This window comes from Rissa tridactyla, chromosome 19 (assembly GCF_028500815.1).
Source record: "Rissa tridactyla isolate bRisTri1 chromosome 19, bRisTri1.patW.cur.20221130, whole genome shotgun sequence".
In the NCBI taxonomy this organism is placed as follows: domain Eukaryota; kingdom Metazoa; phylum Chordata; class Aves; order Charadriiformes; family Laridae; genus Rissa; species Rissa tridactyla.
Window position 1 is genome coordinate 6,385,846 of NC_071484.1, and position 10,865 is coordinate 6,396,710.

The following is a 10,865-nucleotide window of genomic DNA, read 5'->3' on the forward strand; positions in this document are numbered from 1 at the left end:
CCAAAAGTGCGTGTGGCCGTGGCCCCCCCGGCTGGGGCAGCCTCTCCCTGTGCAGCCCAGAGCCCCCTCCTCTCCTCTGCTCTTCCTCCTCCTCCTCCTCCTCCTCCTCCTCCTCCTCTCTCCTTCCAAAGTGCAGTTAGTTTAATATTTTAGCCTCTCAGGGAGGGAAATAAATGCTTAAAAAATAATAATCTAAGAAGAGAAGGACAATAAAGGAAACGCTCGACCGTCGGGGCCCTTCCCTGTGCAAACAAACAAAATTCGTCAAGTCCTGGGGCGCGAGGGGGGGGGTGGGTGGGTGGGGAGTGGGGGGAGGAGGGGGGTGCGGCGGGGGGCGGCCGTGGAGGGGGGGGGGGGCACAGCGGGACCCCCCACCCTGGGCGCAGCATCCATCCCCCCCCCCCCCTTTACCCTGTTGGGGGGGGCGGGGATAATAAAAATTTGGAAGGTGTGGGGGGGGGGAAGAGTGGGCAGAGCAGGGGTAAGGAGCGAGGGGGGGGGGCCATGGGTTCTGTGTGTGTGTGTGTGTGTGTGTGTGTGTGTGGGGCAGCCCTACACCTCCTGGTCCTCGAAGACCTCGAGGAAGAGGGGGGGGAAGAGCTCGGTGGGACACTCCACCTTCATGTGCAGGAAGCGGCTGGCGTGGCAGGCGCCGATCATCCGCAGATCCGTCACCTTCATCAGCAGCTTGGGCCAGAAGTGGGGAATGTTGTGTTTGCGGTAGTTGATGTAGTGCTCGAAGGCCAGCAGGTACGTCTCCTGGCACTTCTCGATCTTCTCCACGCAGATCAGCCCCGTCCGGTCTGCGGGCACACAAAGCCGTCGGGCATCCGGGGGCAAGGGGGGGTGTGTGTGTGTGTGTGTGTGGATGTGTGTGTGTGTGTGTGTTGAGTTTCATCCTCCCGCACGGCTGCCTCGGGGTCCCCCCCCCTCCCCTTTCCCCAGTCTCAACCCCCTCCAGGTGTTGGGTGTGCCCGCCCCGTAGACCCCCCCCCCCGTGAAGCCTGGCACGGCTCCGCAGGACGCGGAAGGGCTCATTCCCTGCGCCCCGTGCTCCTGGGCACAGGGGATTAGGGCGCCCGCCCCCCCCCAACCTTGCGCCACGACACACTTGGGATTACGGTGCCCACCCCATGCTCCTGGGGCTCTGGGGATTAGGGTGCCCCCCCCCGCCCTTGCACCCCCAGGCTGCAGCACTGGGGATTAGGGTGCCCACACCATATACTCCCACCCCCCCAGCCTGGCACGACTCCCCAGGGCACTGGGAATTACGGAGCTCACCCCACATTCCCCCAAAACCAGTGGGGCACAGTTTTGCCAGGGGGCCCACCCAGTGCACCCCCAGGATGCTGGGGGCTCTGCCAACAGGGTGCCCGACCCCGCGCACCCCTGGGGAACTGGGGTGCCCACCCCACATCCCCCCCCAATGACAGCGGGGCACAGTTTCCCCAGGGTGCCCACCCAATCCTGGGCGCATCCTGGGGGCTCTGGCATCGGGGTGCCCACCCAGTGCCCCCCCCACAAGATGCTGAGGGGTCTGGCCATCGGGGGGCCCACCCAGTGCCCTCCCAAGATGCTGGGGGTTCTGGGCGTTGGGGTGCCCACACAGTGCTCCCCCCAAGATGCTGGGGGTTCTGGGCATCGGGGCGCCCACCCAGCACCCCCCCCAAGATGCTGAGAGTTCTGGGCATTGTGGGGCCCACCTAGTGCCCCCCCCAAGACGCTGGGGGCTCTGGGCTTCAGGGTGCCCACTCAATGCCCCCCCAAGATGCTGGGGGCTCTGGGCATCGGGCTGCCCACCCCATGCACCCTTATGGCTCCCTGGCCACCCGGCACTGGGGTGCCCACCCCATTCCCCCCCCCAGCAGCCCCGGTGGGGGGACACCGCCGCCGCTACCTGAGGACATGAGCAGCACGGCCTGGAGCAGGGCCACCTCGGTGTCGTCCAGGTTGAAGGCAGAGAGGGACTTGCCCAGGTCGAAGATGGCGTCGGAGACGACGCCGAGGCCGCCGTTCTTGAGCTGCTCCCGCTTGACGGCCATCTCCCCGCTCAGCGTCAGCGTCTCGCTCTCGGGGTCGTAGCGCACGGCCGCCCGCAGCGACATGATCTCCATGCAGCAGCCCTTCAGCAGGATGATCTGGTCTTCGCAAGGCAGCTGGGGTGGGGGGGGGGACACCAAAAACAGCATCAGCGGGGTTGGGGACACACACACACACACACACACACACAATTGCTGCCATCCCGGCCCCGCTAGCCACCCCCCCTGCCCGTCGTCATCCCCCTTACCTCCGAAAACATGGGCAGTTTTTTGGCAAAGTCGACCACGCGGGTGATGGCCGGGGTGATGATTTTTGTAAACTCGCTGAACGCCTCCAGGTCGACTTTGTCCCCCGTCGGGCATGGAGGCCATGGGCGACTGGCCAATGTCCTCGGGCTGCGGGGACGGACCATGCGGTGTGACTGTGTGTGTGTCCGTCCCCCCCCCTTCCTCAGGACCCCGTCACGGTGGGGGAAACCGAGGCAGGGCTCGGTGCGGGGCAGCAGCCAGAAGAGGGAGCTGTGTGCCACCAACGCTGCGGGGACAGGGACAGGGCCACCCCGCAGGGCACAGCTGTCCCCTTCGGTCACCGCTCACCCCTTAACCCTTCTGGGGTGATGAGCTCAAGGACACCGGGTGACGTCCCAAACCCCCCCGCTACAACCGCCCCCCTGGTGCCGGGGCACCCATGAGCACCGCCCGCCACGCATGCGCCGAGCGTGTGGGTGCTCAGCTGCCGCCGGCCGGGGTGGGGGGGTTCAGGGTGGGGGGTCCGGGGTGGTGACGGGCCCCCGCCGACCCCGTGCCCTCACCAGGAATTTCCGCTTCTGCTTCCAGTGGCTGCCCTGGGCGTTGGTGCTGCGATGGGCCTCCGTCACCACGTGGATCAGCTCCCACTCCTCCGCGCTGGGGTTGGGGCGATGCTGCAGCGACTTGATCATCTCCTCCTTCCGCCGTCGCTCCCGTTCTCCTCAATCAGCTTCCGCTTCGCTACCCGCTTCGAATCATCCAGCACCACTGCCGGGACCCCCCCCAAGTCAGCCGGCACCCCCCCCCCGCCGTGCCGTGCCGCGCATCCCGACCCGCTCCCACGCCGTGGGACACGCTGGGCACCCCAGCTCGGTCCTGATGCTGCACCAGGCACCGCCAGCCGTGCCGGGACCCCACGCCGTCCCCACGGCAGCAGCGGGTGTCCCCCCTCCTTGTTCCGTCCCCCGCCCCGCACTCACGGTCCATGGCCATGCCCACGGAGATGCACTTCTTGAAGCGGCAGAGCTGGCACTGGTTGCGGGTGATCTTGTCGATGACGCAGCAGCCATCGTACTTGCAGGAGTAGGTGGGGTGCAGGTTCTTCTGGATGGTCCGACGGAAAAAACCCTGGGGACAGCATGGGTGGGGGGGACACACGGGGGACAGAAATGACACGGTGAGCCCCGGTGAGACACACACACACCCCCCCCCGCCCGCCATCTGCCCACCCCCTGCCCTCTCACCTTGCAGCCCTCGCAGGTGATGCAGCGGTAGTGGTAGCCGGTGGCTTTGTCCCCGCACACCACGCACTGTTCATCTTTGTCCAGGTAACTAGGGATGTACCCTAAGGGACGCCCCGCGTCAGGGACCCCCGGGGCACCCCGCATCGGGGGGGCACCCCGCATCAGGGACCCCTGGGACACCCCACGTCAGGGACCACCGGGACACCCCCGTGCCTCAGTTTCCCCCTGCAGCAGCATCTGCTCCCAGTCCTGCCACTGCCCCCCACCCTGCTGCAGGCAGCCCCGGCACGGGAAGGGTTAACAGCTGGTTGGGGGGGGGGGCGGGGGTAGGGGGGCTGCCTGAGCCCCCCGCAGCAATAAAGCTCCCATTATCCAGTTCCCCAGCCGGCTGCGGGGGGGTGTCCCCGTCCCCCCCTGGCACACAATGGCCCACTGTCCCCGCTATTGTCCGGGGTCCCCCCAGCCTGGCAGCCCGGGGACCAGCCCCCCCAACCCCCCCCCCCCCCCCCCATCACCAGCCTCATGGGGAAACTGAGGCACGGAGCACCCACCATGCGTGGGGGGAGTGTCCCCGCACCCCGGGATCCCCACACTCCCCGGGATGGAGCAAACCCAGGCGCGGGGACCCCGAGAGCCCACCCTGGTGCCCTGTGGGTGCCGGATACGGGGGTCCCGTGTCCTCCCCCCTTCCCCAGGGTGGGGAAGGGTGCGGGGGGGGGGGATGGGCTGGGAGCCGGCCGCCTGGGTTCCTCCAGCGGCCCCTCCTCCCCCCTGGCAGGATCCTGCCGGCGCCGGCCGCTCCCCCGCCGGGGAATGGGGCTGGGCTGGGGGGCAGCGCCCGGCCGGGCCCCCCTTATCTCCCACCCCAGGGTGCTGCCGGCCCCGATAGCGCCGGCCCGACCCACGGCCACCGAGGGGGGACGGGGGGTGCTGGGGACCCCGCGGGACGCTGCAGGGTGGGGGGTACTGGGGGGGGGGGGGGAAGGTGAGGGGGGTGCCCGTGGGACCCTGGGGGGCCTGGCAAGGACGTGGCGTTCCCAGGGTGCCCACCGAGGACATGGCGGGGGCTGTGGGACCCTGGGGGACACAGCAGGGACATGGGGCGTCCGGGGGACCCAGGAGTTCCCGACAGGGACACGGGGTGCCCAGAGGACCATGGGGTGCCCGTCAGGGACATGGGACACCTGGAGTACCCTGGGGTGCCCGTCAGGGACACAGGGGGGGACCCAGTGTTGCCTGGCAGAGACACGGGGTGCCCAGGAGACCCCGGGACGCCCGTCAGGGACATGGGGTGCCCAGGGGACCCCTTGGGTGGCTGGCAGGGACATGGGGAGGACCCTGGGGTGCCTAGCAGGGACATCGGGGGGGACCCAGTGGTGCCCGGCAGGGACACGGGACACTCAGGGGATCCTGGGGTGCCCAGCAGGGACACGGGACACCCCGGGATGCTGGGGTGCCTGGCAGGGACATGGGGCACCCGGGAGACCCCGGGACGTCCGGCAGGGACACGGGGTGCCCAGGGGACCCTGGGGTGCCCGTCAGGGACATGGGACACTCAGGGGACCCTGGGGTGCCCAGCAGGGACACGGGGGGGAGACCCAGTGGTGCCTGGCAGGGACACGGGACACTCAGGGGACCCTGGGGTGCCCAGCAGGGACACCGGGGGGGGGACCCCAGGGTGCCTGTCAGGGATCCGGGACACCCTGGGATGCTGGGGTGCCTGGCAGGGACATGGGGCACCCGGGAGACCCCGGGACGTCCGGCAGGGACACGGGGTGCCCAGGGGACCCTGGGGTGCCTGTCAGGGACATGGGACACTCAGGGGACCCTGGGGTGCCCAGCAGGGACACCGCGGGGGGGGACCCCAGGGTGCCTGTCAGGGATCCGGGACACCCTGGGATGCTGGGGTGCCTGGCAGGGACATGGGGCACCCGGGAGACCCCAGGATGTCCGGCAGGGACACGGGGCACCCGGGGGGACCCTGGGGTGCCCGGCAGGGACACGGGGCGCTCGGGGGATGGCGGGGTGTCGGGCAGCGCGGGGGGAGCCCGTACCTGACATGCTGCTCTTCACCAAACATTGGCTGCTCTTTCTTTTGCGCTTGCCATCCAGCCACCTGCGGGAGGGGGCCAGGCTGAGAGGGTGCCCGCGGACCCCCTGAACCCCCAACAGCCCCCCCACCCACCCCACCCCACCCCACCCCTGGGAGGTGGCACCGGGGGTCCCGGGGGGGGCGGAGAGGGGGGGGAGGCGGTGGGTAGGGGCGATGCTACCTGTGGGGTCAGGGCAGGGACCCACGGGGTGGGGGGTGAGGGGGGGGCGCTGGGACACGGCATCGCCCGGGGGGGGCTGGGGCGGGGGGGTGAGGGGGGGCCTGGAAGGGGGGAGTGAGGAGGGGGCTGGAAAGGTGGGGGGGGGGGGGGGGACGGACGGACGGACGGGAAAGGGTGCTGGGTGGGGGAGGGGCGGGGGGGGGGGGCTCATTCACAGTCAAAGACAAAATGTCCTTTTGGCTCAGCGGGGAAGTGACATCAGCGGGGCCCAGCCAATGGCCGACGGCGGGGGTCCGCGCCGCGCCCGCACGGCACCACCCCATTGGCGGAGCCGCCGCGGGGGGGGGGGGGGGGGGGGGGGCGGGACGCGGAGCCGCGGGGCGGGGGGGGGGGGGGGGCGCGAGGCCGCGGGGATGGGCACCTGGGGGGGGTCGGGGGGGGGGGGTGGTCCCGCGGCGCCCGGGGGGGTCCCGGCTCCAGCCCAAGGTGACCCCGGCGCTGCCCCCCCCCCCCCCCCCCCCGCCTCCCCCCGCGCGGCACGTGAGAGCGGGCGGCCCGCCCGAAATAGCCCCGGGACTGGGTGGCCCGAGGGGCCCCGGCGGGGAAGGGGGCGGCGGGGAGAGGCCCCCGCTGGGGCGCGGGCACGAGTGGGGGGCACGCGGGTGCGGGGACATGTGAGGAGCAGGGGGCCACCCAGGGCATGGGGGGGACAGCCGGGACATGGGGACGCACAGGGCATTGGGGACACATGGGGACAAACCAGGCACGGGGATGCACTGGGCATAGGGACACACAGGGCATGGGCATGAGGGGGGACGCGTGGGGCACAGGGGTGTAGGGGGGCAGCCGGGGCATGGGGACACATGGAGCACACGTGGGGATGTGTGGGGAACAGGGGAGCACCGGGGGCATGGGGACGCATGGCGACAAAGTGGGCACGGGGACACATGGGGACAAAGTGGGCACAGGGACACATGGGGCACGGGGACACAGAGGGCATGGGGATGCACTGGGCATAGGGACACATGGGGCGTGGGCATGAGGGGGGACATATGGGGCACAGGGGTGTAATGGGGCAGCCGAGGCATGGGGACACGTGGGGCACGGGGACACCCACAGCATGGGGACACTCAGGGCATGGGGACAAAGCCAGCATGGGGGCACCCGGGACATGGGGACATCCAGGGCATGGGGACACCCAGGGCATGGGGACACATGGGGACACACTGGGCCTGGGTATGTATGGGGACATATGGGGCACAGGGGTGCAGGGGGGCATCCGGGGCATGGGGACAAACAGGGACACGTGGGGCATGGGGACACACAGGGCATGGGGATGCACGGGGACACAACCAGGCATAAGCACACTTTGGGATGCACCAGGCATGGGGACACTTGGGGACACACAAGGCATCAGGATGCACAGGGCATGGCACCACACGGGGCACAGACACGTACACAGCCAGGCAGGGATGCACGGGGACACACAGGACACGGGGACACACAGGACACAGGGACACACGGGGCATGGGGACACAGGGCATTAGCATGTACAGGGCACGGGGACTCATGAGGACACATCGGGTGTGGAGACATGAGGGCACGGGGCTCCATGGGACACGCGGGACACGGGGACACACAGGCCGTGGACACGTACGTGACCACGCAGGGATGCGCAGGGACACATCAGGCATGGGACGAGACAGGGCACAGGGACACTTGGGGACACGCAAGACATCAGGATGCACAGGGCATGCGGTCACACAGGGCAAGGCATGGACATGCACGCGGACACGCAGGGATGCACAGGGACGCATGGGGACATGGGGCATTGGCATGTACAGGTGACATGGTGACAGCGGGGGCAGAGGGGGCTGCTGCGGCAGTGCCAACGTGGCGTGGGGCGGGGGCTCACCGGGTGTCCTCTGGCTCCGACAGCGGGTCCAGGGTGCTGGGCTTCTGTTCCATTCACCGCAATTCCATCAAGGAGCGCTCAGCACCGACCGAGTGGGCTCCGCCACCGGTGCCACGCGCGGGGAGGCCACGGCGGGGGGGCTACGACGCGCGCCCCATGGCGCCCGCCTCAGTGCTCAGCTCCGCGCAGCATCCCGGGCCGGACCCTGCCGAGGCAAACCGCGGGGGTGGCCCCCCGGGAGCTCACACTGTGGTGGGGGGCTGTCTGAGAGCGTGAGTGGGGGGGGGGGGGTGTGCAAGAACGCGTGGAGCGCTTGAGAGCGTGCCGGAACGCGTAAGAGCGCGCAGGGCCGGGCGAGAGCGCGCGGGGTGTGCAAGGCCGTGCGGCATGCACGACGGCGGGCAGAGCGCGCGGGGCCGGGCGAGAGCACGAGGGGCGTGCGAGAACACGCGGAGCGAGTGGGGGCTCGCAGGGCGCGTGCGAGAGCGCGCGGGGCTGGGCGTGAGCGCGCGGGGCGGCGTGCGAGAGCGTGCACGGGCGTGCAGGAGCATGCAGGGGCGTGCAAGGCTGCGTGAGAACACGCGGGGTGTGCGAGGGCATGCAGGGGTGTGCGAGGGCGTGCGCGAGAGCGTGCACGGGGGCACAGGGCCGTGCAAGTGTGCGGGGAAGCGCAGGCACACGCGGGGGGGGGGGCGGTGGGTGCTGCACCCTGCTATGGGGCAGGGCTGGGGGGGGCGCCCCCCAATACTGGGGGTGCACCAGGCAGCCCCCCCAGCCCAGGGGATCCCCTATGCAGGCTGTGCCCAGGGGCCAGGCTGAGCCCCGATGCATTCACCACACGTGTGCATCCCTGGGTGGGGGAAGACTTACGGGTCAGGGGGGCGCCTGGGGGGCCGGGGCGGGGTGGGGGGGGGCCGGGCGATCCCTCCTCTGCGAGCTCTCCTGCGGCAAAGACACGGCGCGGTGGGGCCGAGCACCAGCAGCACCGGGGGCACCCACCGCCCCCCACCCCACTGCAGACGCCCACGATGGGGAAACCGAGGCACAAACACCCCCACCCCACTTCGGATGCCCAGCACCCCCCCGGCAGCACCCCAGCGGAGGGGGGGCGGTGCTTGGGTGCACACACACACACACACACACACACACGCACACACCCCCCCCGTGAACCCCCGGCGACCCGGGGTGCGGGGGCCCCCAGCCAGCGGCGGGGAGGGGGGGGTGGCGGTGGTGATGGGGGGGCGGTGGAGTGGGGGGGGGGGGGGGCGTGGGGCTGCGCCGGGCGCCGTGCCCGGCCCTCGGGCTCCTCCGCTCCGTGCGGGGACAGGCAGAAAGTAGGTCACGTTTGTCTTGGCCGCCGCAGAAATTCCTCCGGCGGATTTAAAACGCAGCGGCCGGGGCTCGGCTGCACCCGTGTGTGTGTGTGTGTCTGTGTCTGTGTCTGTGTGTGTGTGTGTCCCCAGCGTGTCCCCCGCCCCGGCACCCCCAGGCCGCGGGGCATCCCATGCCGACCCCCCCCAACCCGCGACCCGGGGGGATGCTGCGCCCACGGGTGGCGCGATGTCACCCCCGCGACGCAGCGCACGCGTGTCAGACGCACGGCGGGAGGGTTCGCAACGGGGGTCCCCGCAGACACCCCCACCACCACCACCCCCCCAGCCCTCCGTGGGGAAACCGAGGCACCGCGGGGCACCCACCGCCACCGGGTCCCCTCCCCACCTCGCGGCGGGGACACACCAGGGCTCCCCAGGGTGACTGCAGGCCGGGCTTTGGGGCCGGCAGTACCTATAGAGCCGGGGCGGCGCGGCCGGGGGCTGCAGCAAATGTTTGTTCCATATGGGAACGGCGCGCAGAGACTTCCAAGTATAGGCACTGGCGGGGCGCCAGGGCTGCGCGGCCCCCGCCGGGCACCGGCCCCCCCCGCCGCCCCCCGCCCCGCTTCCCCCGGGGACCCCGCGCGCCAGCAGAGCCCCGACACAGCTCGGTGCACGCTGTGGGGCCGGGGTGCACCGCCGCCACGGCAGAGCTGGCACGGGCCGGGGCACGGGGCGCTCTGAAACACGGCACAGGGTGGGCTCGGCCGCCGCTGCCTCAGTTTCCCCGCCGGGGCAGCCTGGTCGGCGAGCAGCGTCGAATTAGAGGGGCTTAGGGCTAAAGCTGGGGCTCAGCACCGCTAAGTCGGGGCCCACCCGCACCCGTGAGCGACCCCAGCAACCCCCACAGCACCCCCAGCATTGCCGGCACCCAGCGCCCGGCCAAGCCCGTGGTGCCGCTCCAGGAACAGTCGCTCGAGGAATCCCTGCGCTGGGGAGGCCCAGACAGACACACAGACAGACAGACAGACACGGGAGGCGGTTCTCCTCCTCCTCCTCCTCCTCCTCCTCCTACTCCTGCGGGATGCGTGTGATGAGCACAGTCGGGTCTCAGCCCCCTGCGCGTCTCCACCCTGCGCGACCAGGTGCGGGGCTGGCAGGATCCCCACCCTGCGCCCCCCCCAGCCCAGACCCACACCCAGGGGAGTGTTTCTGCTGAGTCGGGTGGTTGCAGGTGATGGAAAACAACCTGGGGACAAAGTCCAGGGCTGGGCCGGTGGCGGGAGCCACGTCGCCCCATGGGGGGCACCCAGCACCCTGCCCCCGGGGACCCCCCGGATGGGGACCACAACCCAGGGGACACCCCTCCGCAAAGACACCGTCTGCCTCCGGGCAGCTGGACACGGGTGCCGGGTGCTGTGGATGCCCCACAGGGACGCCGGTTGGTGTCCCTGCCCCCCAGGACAGATGGGCTCCAGGGGTCCCAGGCGCCCCCTCCCCCCGCCCAGCTGCCATCTGGGTCAGGGAGGTGAGGGCCTAAGCGCTTTAGCCAGGGTGCCAATTAGCGCGATTAATGCGGGCTGGGGGCAGGGCGCCACGGGCAGACCCGCCAGACACCGGTGCGCGATGCCCGGCGTTGCACGGCGGGCACCGGGGCAGCAGCGCGGTTCTGCCGCAGCCCCGGCTGGCAGCCCCGTGCCGTGGGAGCGCGGCCAGGCGCAGGGTCACCTGCTGTGGCACAGCTGGCAGCACCCGGCACAGGCCGGTGGCCACGTGTGTGGCTGCGCCCTGTGCCACACGCGTGTCTCCTTGCCCGGTGCCCCGTGCTCACT

The 10,865-nt window shown here is 70.8% G+C and overlaps 1 protein-coding gene across 1 annotated transcript; it reads right to left on the reverse strand.

Annotated features, from left to right (window-relative positions):
• Positions 1–435: 435 nt before the first annotated feature.
• On the reverse strand, positions 436–8,662 carry THRA (thyroid hormone receptor alpha). The gene is given in 11 exon segments (XM_054224074.1): positions 436–803; positions 1,898–2,156; positions 2,288–2,392; positions 2,394–2,435; positions 2,852–3,003; positions 3,006–3,056; positions 3,269–3,416; positions 3,533–3,633; positions 5,587–5,648; positions 7,721–7,925; positions 8,591–8,662. Coding segments are annotated over 10 exon segments (1,224 nt in total). The 5' UTR covers positions 7,774–7,925; positions 8,591–8,662; the 3' UTR covers positions 436–552.
• Positions 8,663–10,865: the final 2,203 nt, after the last annotated feature.